Raw genomic sequence first — 12,753 nt, forward strand, 5'->3', positions numbered from 1 at the left:
TTTGTTTTTTTAGTCGTTTAATGTATCTCCTGCATTTCACCATGCCTGCTGTATAAATCTATATCTGAAACTCTGTGTGATAAATTCATAATCTTCTAAAGCAGCATTATTAATGCTAGATTAGATGACCTTGTCATTGCATGTTGTGTTTTCTGTAGATTATTTTAATTCTATGTATGCTAGAAAATCGAAATGCTAAAAATGTGTTGTATTTTTACAGATCGCCATTTGCTGCTGTGACAGATTACTCCGTCACAAGAAATAATGTAATTCAGCTGTGCTTGGAATTAACAACAATTGTTCAGCAGGTCTGTATATGGCATGATAAAGAACCTTTGTAATGGTTAATGCAACACATTGTACAACAATTTTAGGTTCTCTCAAAAAAAAAAAAAAAAAAAACTTTACCAGGTTCTCTACCCAAAACACTTCAAATAACAAGATCTGATGTTGAATATGAATTATCCTGGATACAAATAATGTATATTTTGCTTACAGAGCTGTTGGCATTTGAGTATTTGTATCTTCCTGATACCTAGCAACCTAGCAATGCCATTTAAGTTAGGGTGTCGAAAGCTAAATATCTAGGTGGAACATTGAGTACAGAGGTGATCACTGTAAACCAAACATTGTTTAGCTGCTTGGCATAAGCGAACTCTCCCTTTTTTCGTTTTTGTGTTGGGACGCCTGATTAACTAAAATTTCTATGAACAGAAGCATAATACATATTCCTTATAAGTATTTTATTCTCTTTAGCAAAATTCCACATTTTCTTGCATGATTTTTTTTTTTGAAGAGGAGAGCATTGCTACTATAGTAATGACATTTGTGGATAATTGTTTATGGTAGAAATGTGTATTACAAATGAGTTACTCAAGCTTGAACATACATAAGTAACCAACATTCTATATATGGCAGCAAAATTTGTTTTAAACTATAAATGCAAGATAAATTTAGATTCTACTGGTGGGTGCATTTAAAGTGGGAATTCATTGAACTCTTGTTTAATAATCAGATTTGTTTTTAGATGTTTGGAATGTACCAAAAATACATCACAGAAAAATAAAAATATCAAAAAATATTACTGCTGAAGCCATGATTTTGTGATACTTGAATAGGCAAGATTGATTGCTACTGAAGTATATCATATACACATAGGATGGAAATGTTCACTATATCCTTCTCTTTTTACAGATTTCTTGTTAATATTTTTGTTAAAAGTTGGCTTCTGAATTGTGCCCCAGCTGATCAGATCACTGAAGTTTCGCTGATCTTGTGAATTTATACAGTTTTCCATGAATTTGCAGACAGGCCAGTTATACACAAAAGCTATTCTACATAAGTTTCAAAATAATTTTATTACTACTATTACTATTTTATTACACATCAAATATAATAATAATACAGGTATGGGATCCATTATTTGGAAGCCCGTTAATCATCATCATTTATTTATATAGCGCTTTAATCCTTATTGGAAGTAAAACCAGCCTATTGGGTTAATTTAATGTTTACGGGGCAGATTTACATATCGATATCAACCCTCGACATTCAACTGCCGAATGTAAATCCTTCGACTTCGAATATCGAAGTCGAAGGATTTACCGCAATTAGTTCAAACGAATGAAAAATCAATTAAATCCTTCGAATCGAACGATTCGAAGGATTTTAATCCATCGATCGAACGATTTTTCTACGACCAAAAAAAACATAGGAAAGCCTATGGGGACCTTCCCCATAGGCTAAGATTGCACCTCGGTAGGTTTTAGGTGGCGAAGTAGGGGGTCGAAGTTTTTTTTTTTTTTAAAGAGACAGTACTTTGACTATCAAATGGTCGAATATTCGAACGATTTTTAGTTTGAATCGTTCGATTCGAAGGTCGAAGTAGCCAATTCGATGGTCGAAGTAGCCAAAAAAAAACATTCGAAATTTTATTCCTTCACACGAGCAAAGTAAATGTGCCCCTACATGATTTTCTAGTAGATCCAAATTACTTACAGATCTGTTTTCCGTTAAACCTCAGATTCTGAGCATTCTTGATAACAGGTCCCATACCTGTATTATTATAATTATAATAATACTACAAATTATAATATTTTAAAGCCCATAGGGTTTTTTTTGTATATAATACATACATACAATAAGAAATGCAAAACGTATCTTGTTCTTAAAAATGACAAAAACAACACCTTGTAACTTGCTTTAGAACTTCTGCGGTGCCGCTGTGACTCACTTTCAACAACAACTGTATGGCATGAACATCACAAAAGCTTTTATGGAGTAGAAAGGCTGTTTAGAAATGTTTTATGACCAAGGCTAATGTGATAAAAAAAAAATTTCTTTTTGTTTGTTTGGCACAAAGCTAGACCATTAATTGAGAGTAAGAAAGTAATTTGGGGTAATGAGTCAACGATTACTAATTTCCTGACCGTGTCAGTCAAGGTTTATGTTTAGTGAAAAATGGAGGATGTCTTGGGTCCAAGCCATGTTAAACATGGTGCTATAGAATGCCAGTCTGTGGCAGTTGCTGGACAATTTCAATAACTATATTATGCAATTTTAGTTTTCCACAAGACAATTACACTTCTAAATGAATTCAATAGCATAATGGAACAATCAAATAATCTCAAAGACCCTTTCGTGGTGTCTCAATTAGATGGACCAAGCATCATTAAGCTTTTGAAACATAATATTTAGACTAGATGCTTACCTCCTTCAGTGTGGATAATTTTTAAACCTACATATAGATTCTTATTTCAAAAACAAGTCAAATTATTATTCGTTAATGAGTATGCCAGTATTGGCCTTGGTTTTTTTTTTTTTTTTTTTAGCCTAAAAGTAAAAAAAATTACAAAGAATTAGAATATGTTCTGTGATAAAGCAAACAATCGTCTTCTGTTCATCAAGATACATCTTTATAATGGAACCTTCATGGGGGTCTTATAGAAAGACCTTTTCTTAAGCTTTTTGTTTCGCCCTAAAATCATTTGGCATTTATGACTGGTAGATCAAAATACTTTTATGGAATCTTTTTTTTCCATTGTGCGAGTAGTATAAACTGAAAGCATTGTTCTTTTGGTAAGTTTTTTGTTTGAAATGTCAAGTTTTTATATTTGCATAGCAATTATGCACAGCATGATATTCTGCTATCTGACAGTTCTCTCAGGTTACTGTAACCTGCTCTACAGATGTAGTGAAAGAATGAATTCTTAATTCTCCTTTCAGAGGATTATTGGTAGTGAGAACGTTTAGCAAGTGAAGTCATGATAGCACGAGGTCCACTTGATTAAATTAATAAATAGTAAAAGAACAGAAAATAAAACACAAGTACTGCTTTGTGAGGAGGTTACAATTACAAAGAACTAATGCATGTATATTGGAAATTTGATTAGAATTAGATTTTCTTTACTAGGCAAACCTTTTATTTTTGAGTTTATATACCCTTTAAAGAAATCACTTTGTGATAATGTTGACATTAGAGGACTTCACTGACTCCAGACAGAAGTGCCTGGCTGGGATCCTGTAGAAGGAGGAAGGGTAGCGTTGCAGCTTTAGGTAAACAGAATGGAAGGAATCATAGATGTAGAGCAATATGAGGACAGTATTACAAGATATTGATAGTAAAAGATGTTATGTACCCAAAGGCCCATAGTTCAGACAGAAGTACATATTACAATAATGGGAACCACTAAGTGTGTTTTGCAATGTACACTACCTATTTAGCTATATTTATTATTTTTTCATATTATTTATTTGTGCAGCTCTACTATATAAATGGCATGGGACCTGTTATCTAGAATGCTCGGGACCTGGGTTTTTCCTGAAAATGGATCTTTTTCGTAATTTGGACCTTCTACTATAAAATCATGTAAACTAGGGATGCACCGAATCCACTATTTTGGATTCGGGCAAACCCCCGAATCCTTTGTGAAAGATTCGGGCGAATACCGAACCGAATCAGAGCCCTAATTTGCATATGCAAATTAGGGGTGGGAAGGGGAAAATGTTTTTACTTTCTTGTTTTGTGACGAAAAGTCACGCAATTTCCCTCCCCACCCCTAATTTGCATATGCAAATTAGGATTTGGATTTGGTTCGGCCGGGCAGAAGGATTTGGCCGAATCCGAATCCTGCTGAAAAAGGCCGAATCCCGAACCGAATCCTGGATTCGATGCATCCCTAATGTAAACATTAACTAAACCCAATAGACTGGGGTTGCCTCCAATAAGAATTAATTATATCTTAGTATGGATAAAGTACAAGGTACTATTTTGATTATTACAGAGAAAAGGGAAATTTGAATTATTTGGATAAAACAAAATATGGGAGATGGCCTTCCCGTAATTCAGAGCTTTCTGGATAACTGGTTTAGAATAATGGCTCCCATACCTCAAGTTCTAAATTAAATGTATCATAGCTTGCAGGAATGATAAAGGATAATCACACTCGAATGTGATATTTATGATGACAGTTATAAATACCTGTTTTTGTAGTTAATAGTTTTAAGTGCAAAAAGAGGGCACTTCATGAATTGAGAGCTGCAGAGCAGAACTGTATTGATGTACAGAGATGTGCATACTATATGTCCCCCCTGTTGTTGGGACTGTCTTACACCTTATTTAGTTGAACTAATTACATCAGTGACAGTATAAAATCATATTATTGCAATGAGTGTGAACGTTCTTGATGTAATTGGAAACAACAAATTACTTGGCTCAAATGGGGCAACATTATGCTTTTGTGAAGTCTCAAAATATTTCAAAATATTTTGGAAAAAATATTTGTGTTGGAGAATTTTTTCTAGACATTTTTGTTGCATCTGTCTTCTTTCTTCTTGAAACTGTATAAATGTTCATTGCTGGAGAAAAAAAAAAAAAGCTAAAATGTTAGTCCCTTAGATTTTTTGCCTTTACTCATTTGTGGCAAAATTGTTGTGGGTGGGGCAATACGTTTCAGCTTTCTTGCTGTAGCTATTGTGGTTCCATTAAACAAAATATTGTATTTTATTTCTTCTCTTTCCAGGAATGTACGGTGTATGAAACAGAAAACAAGATTCTTCATGTGGTGAGTTTAATTTTTCTTCAGTTTCAAATGAATGTGGATGTAATAGTATGACGTTGGAGGAAAGAAAGAGAAAAACACAGAAGGACCTACAATTTTTTTTTAGAAAGATTTAGAAAATGAAAACGTTAAAATTCTGCAATTTTAGCATAAAAGCAGAATTAAATCTTAATTTTAGTTACCTGGTCTTAACAATACCTCTTGTAAAATGTCTTAACATTCATCTGAAGACATTGTTTAGATCTATGTATCCTAGGGGCACATTTACCTAGGGTCAAATATCGAGGGTAATTAACCCTTGATATTCGTCCGTCGAAGTAAAATCCTTCGACTTCAAATATCGAAGTCGAGTGATTTACCGCTATTCCTACGATCGAAGGAATAATCGTTCGATCGAACGATTAAATCCTTTGAATCGAACGATTCGAAGGATTTTAATCCATCGATCGAAGGATATTCCTTCAATCAGAAAATTGTTAGTAAGCCTATGGGGACCTTCCTCATAGGCTAACATTGGCCTCGGTAGGTTTTAGGTGGCGAACTAGGGGGTCGAAGAATTTTTTAAAGAGACAGTACTTCGACTATCGACTGGTCGAATAGTCGAACGATTTTTAGTTAGAATCATTTGATTCGAAGTTGAAGGTCGAAGTAGCCCATTCGATGGTCGAAGTAGCCATATTCGACCATTCGAAATTCGAACTATTTTTCCTCTATTCCTTCACTCGAACTAAGTAAATGGGCCCCCTAATGTCCTAGTCATATTACCCAAACCTCAGAACTGGAAGATAAAAATATAGGCATATATTAATATTTTACCTGCTTCCCCTACATCTAGATTGGTTTATCCAAACCTGGACTTATTTAGTGGATGAGTAATGATTTTAGGTTCATAATGCAAACATTATTTCCTCAGGAAGTATGTTCCACGACAGTATTTCATTTTCTTGAGTTTCCAAGACAGTATTTCATTTTCTTGAGTTTTTCACCAGCCTCAAAATGAGAAAAATTTTCATTGCTTCTAATTAAATGAACTGTATTATTTGTGATCTGCATGGGGAGTTCAAATACCATTTATTTAAAAAAAAAAAAAAATAGCTACAGTATTTCTAAATAGCAAATTAAAATAATAGTGAAAGTTAGTGTAAGATAAATTGTTATAATGGGAGATATGGGAGGTACCCAAAAGTATTTCTTAAAATACTTTGTGTTTGTCTCTACTTTCTGCTGAGTATTCTATTAAATCCCTAGAGCTTGCTCCTTTCAAGAACAAGTTACATCTCAGCAGGAATTCTGCTCAGCAGGGCCAAAGATAAGTAACATATCAACTAGCGTACAGTATCAATTGGTCGGTCACCCTCCTCCCAGAGCTGCTTCAGAAAGACATAAGAAGGTCACATAAGAAGGTCAAAAATAAAACCATAAACTTCAATATTGGAAAAACGGTCACAAATAGGAAATGAAAAGTAATTGAAAAAAGTCTTTCTTTCTGGTTAACTTAAAAACAGCTGAACTGAAAAAAGTTTTGGAAGGTGAAAACCCTGTTAAATATAATTTTAATCTTAAATGAATTAAACCAACCTTTTATTTAATCAATGTCTTAACCTAGTGCAAACCTCTACTTTCCAATTCTTATATACAGGTTTACTTGAAATTTAAATAGGGATTGAGTATGAACTTGAGGAAAAGCATTATTATAGTTGGCAGGAGGATTCGGGATTCAGTAAAGATTCAGTAGATAGTATGTGACTTTTTATAAACGTTCTTGAAAATACCTGACCTTCATCTGGCCAGCTCTGATTGGAGTAGTCTGATCTTACTAATAATTAATATTGATTTGGATATATAGGGGGTTTTAAATAGCAAGAAACTTGAGGCGTGTGAAAAAAATTAAATATTATTAACTAACAAACTTATGCTGGTGTGAATATGTTACAAACCAACCAATATTAATCTGTGTGAAGAAACCAAACTGTTACTTGAGGCAGAGGATGCCCAGCTAGATTTAGAAACGGACTTCATAGAAGGACACTCAGTGTGATGCTATCAGACCAAGGAGACATGTTATCCTTAGCTGAATAAGGGTATCTTAAGTTTCTTGTAGTGAGGTGAGAAATAATAAAGAAATGGAAAAATAAAAAATGTTTTGGAGGGTTTATAGGTGCTAAGATTATATTGTATGACTATTTTTATATAGAGCTACTTGTGTATGCTGTTCGTTAGATTAAAACAATATTATAATGGAATGGGCAGGGATCAATAGAATACTGGAAAATAAATAAATAAGATTCATATTTAAATGCAAAATTTTTAATTGTTAAGAGCATTTTGAGACAAAGATGGAGGTATCTGCACTAAAGATCAGTTTAGGATCACAAGTAGAAGGATTTTAAATTGACAGTGGAAAGTTTATACTTGCCACCCAAGTGCCAAGATTGATCTAGGGCCCCACGTCTTTTCAGTTCTGAAGTGACTAAATAAATTCAAAGATTTTGTTCAACTATAGTGTTATCCACTGTGCTTAAAAAAAAAAAAAGAAAAAAGAAACTCTATTTCCTTTCTTTACTCTCATGTCATGTACTGCATATGATTGCATAATTGTTTATTATGTACAAATGGCAAGTGCACCTAGTATTTGAAATTCCAGTGAAAAAAAACAAAACAAATGGATTGGATTTAGGGGGTTTCCACTTTTTAATTTTCACAAGTCCAGGCAGGGGCCAGGTAATTGATGTTGGGGGTAGAATGGGTGATGTCAGAGGGCAGGCTTGTGACATCAAGGGGGTGGGACTATTAATTAGCAATTGGTGGTGCCAATCACCACATCATTCAAGAAGAGTTCTGTCCGGATTTGCTAATTAGGAAAACCAGGCAGGGGGGTTTGACCTGAGCAGCCCTTACAAAACCAGGCTATCCAGGTCAAAGCTGGGCGGCGGCAACTCTGAATGGATTTTATTGGGAAGTATAGCCTCCTAGTTTAACATGAGTTCAGTGAATAGGCAAATGAGGCGATAAAAACATTGACGTTATTTTTTTAAGCATATCATTTTATAAGAACTGTGATGGTACAGTAGGATGTTCCTATAGCACCCTGCTTTGCCTTGTAATTTACTTTTGTCTCACTTAATTCATAGTTTAGCACTATCTTCTTGGCTCTAATTCTAGTATTTTGTTCTTGCTTTAAATATCAATTATCACCTTAGAACTCTTTGTTACGAACACACCTCTTCAATAAGTAGATATTTTGAGGAATGTATGGTATTGTAACTATAATATATATTTACTTTTATTCAGTTATCTTTTGGTATATATCACTTATTATAGCTAAACTAGTAGGCAGAAGTTAACAAATAAACAGTAGTTAACCTGAAAAGGTCCTTGTATGGGACAGAAACATCGGATCAATAAACTTTTTCTTTTTTTCTTTTCTTTTATGTAGAACAGTATATTTATGCCTCAGTCTTTAAAGTGGACCTGTCACCCAGACACAAAAATCTGTAAAATAAAAGTCCTTTTCAAATTAAACATGAAATCCAATTTCTTTTTTTATCAAAGCATTTATAGCTGTTGTAAGCTCATTTAAAAATCTCAGCTGTCAATCAAATATTGCCAGCCCCTCCTCTATGCCCTGGACATAGAGGCGGGGCAAACAATTACTTTCACTTTCCATTCAGCACTTCTTAGATGTCACTGCTCTCCACATATTTAATTATGTAGCCAGTGCATGGGGATGGGTATCGGGTCCCCCATTCTGGTGCAAAAACAAGATTCTGAGATGATACAAGGCTTGCCTTAATAACAGTGTGTACAAAATGGCTGCTACCTGCTGGATATAATTTTGAAATCCCAGACTGAAGGAAGCAAGATTCAAATAATTTATATAGTGTAATTAAAGTTGATTTTGCTTGACTAATGTGATAAAATAGGATTTTGAATAATTTTTTTGGATGATGGGTCCCCTTTTCTAAAATGATAGACTCCATGAATTAGTGTCTGTTCCATTCGCCATACAACTAGCAAAACCATGGGAAATTTTGCAAATGGCAACACTTAATGAAATGCATTGAAGTCAGTAGGTGTTTTTTTGCTCACATCAAAATTTGCCATTGGCTTCGTACAAAAATTCACTGATGGCAAATCACAGAATTTTGCTACAAATCTATGCCTGGTGAAAAGTTTTACTCATCGTTACTCTTTCATATTTTATGAATAGCTCAAAATAACTAACTATGCCTAATCATATACAATATGGTAGGTTAACACTATAAATTTTTGTTGCCTCTTTTTACTATATTTTCTTGGCAAGAAGTTGATTTTGCATTTCTGTCTTGCTTTTAATTGAGTACTACAAAGTAGAACCCCTCAATGGCAGGCTTCAGAGGCAAGTAAATAGGCATCTATGTTTCACTGTAATTTTTTTTTTTTATGCATTTGAAAATCAGATTAATGTTCCTTTAATCTCCCTTGAGGCATACCGTTCACAGGATGAATTTTACATTAGTGAAAAACAGGTGTGAGTTTTTAAATGGTTTCAGTCATATTAACTTTCATTATGTATTTAAATGTTACTTTCTACTTCTAGTGCAAAACCCTCTCCAGTGTCTGTGATCACATCATCTCTCTCTCATCTGACCCGCTGGTTTCACAGTCGGCTCATCTGGAAGTCATCCAACTCTCCAACATCAAGCCAAGCGAAGGACTGGTAAGAATTGAGCCGTTACTGAGCAAAATCATCAACCGTAAAACAGCAGTGTGCTTACCATGTGGCGCTGCAATAACATTGAACTCTTCTGTTTGGTGTGGTGTTATTAAATGACACAGACCGTGATAAAGGTTACTGAGGTGTATCTTAACCGCCAAACACTGCTCATGTACAAATGTAACAACACATTTACAAATCTATGCATGGAGCATTAGCCTAAGTATATTTACATTCATACTCCTATGGTTAAGGATATAATAATGCCACCATTTCTGCCCAAATATCCCATAAAGCATATTGCACTGGTATATGATATATGTTATAGGTGAAAGTGCATACCATTGTACTGATCTAGGTTATAACAGACAGGAAAACAGGGTAATCAGTTTGCCTGGTGCATTGGTTGGTTGATGGTGGACAAATTATCGTGTTGGATGTGTCCCAACTCTCTTGACACAAATAAACAATTACTCCTTAGGGTAGAACTACACGGACGTATATGGGGCGATCCGACGCAATGGTGTAGGAATTGTAAAAGTTATTTTGTAGATAGTAACAAAAAAATAAAGGAAGAGATTTTGTGGGACACTTTAATGCCTATTTTCAAAATTCAAATTTGAGTATTTTTTTAATGTTTTTATTATTAATAAATAACGTGCATTTATTTCTTTTAAAAATTGAATCTGGAAGACTCGATAGATTGTAAGAAGTGGGTAAAAAATTGATATGCAGCTGAATCACATTGTACTCATCATTTTCAGTAAGTCTACAACTTGAAAAACTCAAACTGTAAAAAGCACTTGAATTTTGCTAGGACAACACCTATTGACTTCTACATGAATTTTTCAACTTTAGCCATTAATAAACCTTGAATGTTTGTTTTGGAAACTCTACTTCAAATTCATAAGTTTCAGTGCAAAAAGACAAATTTCTCTTGTGATAAGTGTCACTAATTACGCAAACATAGCAGTTTGTTTCAGCGTTATACCTGGCGAATTGAGCTTTTTGGCCCTCATTTAGGTTAATTGCATAATTGCTTTAAATCTTGCAGTTTTTTTTTGGCACCACTGTCAATGGCCACACTAATGAATATACGTATATATGAATGAATTTATATAAAATAGTATTTTACCAGTTTAAAATGTGATATAAAATATACTTATGGCCAATTAAGTACTATCAGAAATAAATAATTTTCCCATTATATACATTTTTCGTAATAAATTCACTAAACATTATAGTATCATTCTTCCCCAGTGCAATCACTAATTGCAGTTGATTATGTTGCTTACTAACTATACTCCTCTTTTACTATACAATTTCTGTCTTTTTTTTTTTTTTTTACACAACGCCAATCTCCGGGTGGCGATAAAATTTTTTGTCTATATTTGGCGATAATTCTGGTGATAATCTCTAGTAAACCCTGCGAGACAACTTGCATAGCATGAATGCGATAATAGGCATTATATATTTGCCCGAATATTTGCAATGACAGAAGTGCTTGCAATTTTTTTTTCAGGCGCAGGCTATTATCACTGCTTATCGCACCTTAGTAAACTGACACCTTAGTGGCAGATTTATCAGAATCCGGACGGACAAAACCTGTGCGACTTTTTTATCGAATGCGATCTTATTTAAGTGAAACAATTAACAAAATATTCCCAGACCACTCGACACAGCTTTTCCACAGACCGAAAATCCGTTGACCCACTGCTCCTCTTCTCTTATTCTGCTCTGCTTCTGTCGCGTTTTCGGTTCCAAAGTCCGCTGCATCTGCCTGCACCCAAGATGGGGTATTGATTCCGGATACAGGTAGGGTAGCGGATTCTCGGCCTGAGTTTATCCGCAGGCCAAGATCCGTGTCGTGTGGCCCGAGCCTTAATATATACAAGCAATTATTTTGTGAGATACAGCATCTCACACATGATAATCCACATCTGCTAATGAGATTTACAGTATTAATACCTGATGTTAATACCAAGCCATATATATTGTTTTAAAAGGTGGTTTCTTGTAGGCTTGTACAGTCAGAATTTATTGACCCCACTGCTTCTTGCACTGATCTAACAAGGCGCTCATTCCTTCAACTAACTTGAACATGAATTTATAAAGCAGTTACGGCCCAGGCCAGACTGGCACCCTAGGCAACCGAGCCGGCCACCCCCCCCCGCGCATGTTGAAGGGGAAATCGACGGAGGGAAGAGAGCACGAGCGAGGGAAGGGAGAGCGACTGAGGGGAGGGTGACAGGAGGGAAGGGAAAAAAAGGGAGAGGTGGGTGACAAAGGGAAGGAAGGGGAGTAAAACTGAGGGGTGCGAACATGGACTAGGGGTAGGCAGAAGACAATTTCATAGGTAGCTGCCGAAACCTCCCTCTCTATCATTGTGCCCTAGGCAGCTGCCTCTTCTGCCTACCCCTAGTTCTAGCCCTGAAGCAATGAAAACCAACAACCCATTACAGCTGTGACATTTCTCCTATATCTCCCCAATAGAGAAAAATGAATAGTCAAACAGAGTTTTGATGCACCATGCACGAATAAATATATTTTGATATACAGCTGATTGTCATGGCTGTGAGTGCTTTCTCTAGACTATTGTTGACAAATTTGGTTAGCACCCGGCGAATAAATAAGAGATTGGTGAGTGCCGTTTCCTCTAATCTTTTAAATAGCTCGGTGTAGACGAGACATGCCTTTCCCTATAATGGCTCTATGTTATCGGTTTACTTAGAGTGGAGGAAAGGGTTTTCTCATGCATAATAACTGTATTATTTCCCAACTGATTTGGTACTTTGAAGTCCTCTTAGATATCTCGGTAACTGCCAGGAGATCATGATTTAACATTGCTGTAGCCTATTTTATCAGTGATTTTGTGGTAAGGCATAAAAGCCAGGAAAGAGGGAAGAGACTGCAGTTTAACCTTCCTTCCCAGTATGTCGGACTCACACAGAGCTGGAACATCAGTGCAGAGCGCACACTGAGAAAGTTCTAAGATTA

General features: G+C 35.3%; 1 protein-coding gene across 7 annotated transcripts in view; it reads left to right on the top strand.

Moving 5' to 3' along the window:
- Positions 1-12,753, top strand: part of cnksr2.L (connector enhancer of kinase suppressor of Ras 2 L homeolog) — a 205,617-nt gene that overhangs the window by 56,557 nt on the left and 136,307 nt on the right. For all 7 annotated transcript variants that reach the window (XM_018245021.2, XM_018245025.2, XM_018245020.2 and 4 more), the window contains 3 exon segments: positions 221-308; positions 5,022-5,063; positions 9,640-9,759. In XM_018245021.2, coding sequence (XP_018100510.1) covers positions 221-308; positions 5,022-5,063; positions 9,640-9,759 — 250 coding nt within the window.

This window comes from Xenopus laevis, chromosome 2L (assembly GCF_017654675.1).
Source record: "Xenopus laevis strain J_2021 chromosome 2L, Xenopus_laevis_v10.1, whole genome shotgun sequence".
Lineage (NCBI taxonomy): Eukaryota > Metazoa > Chordata > Amphibia > Anura > Pipidae > Xenopus > Xenopus laevis.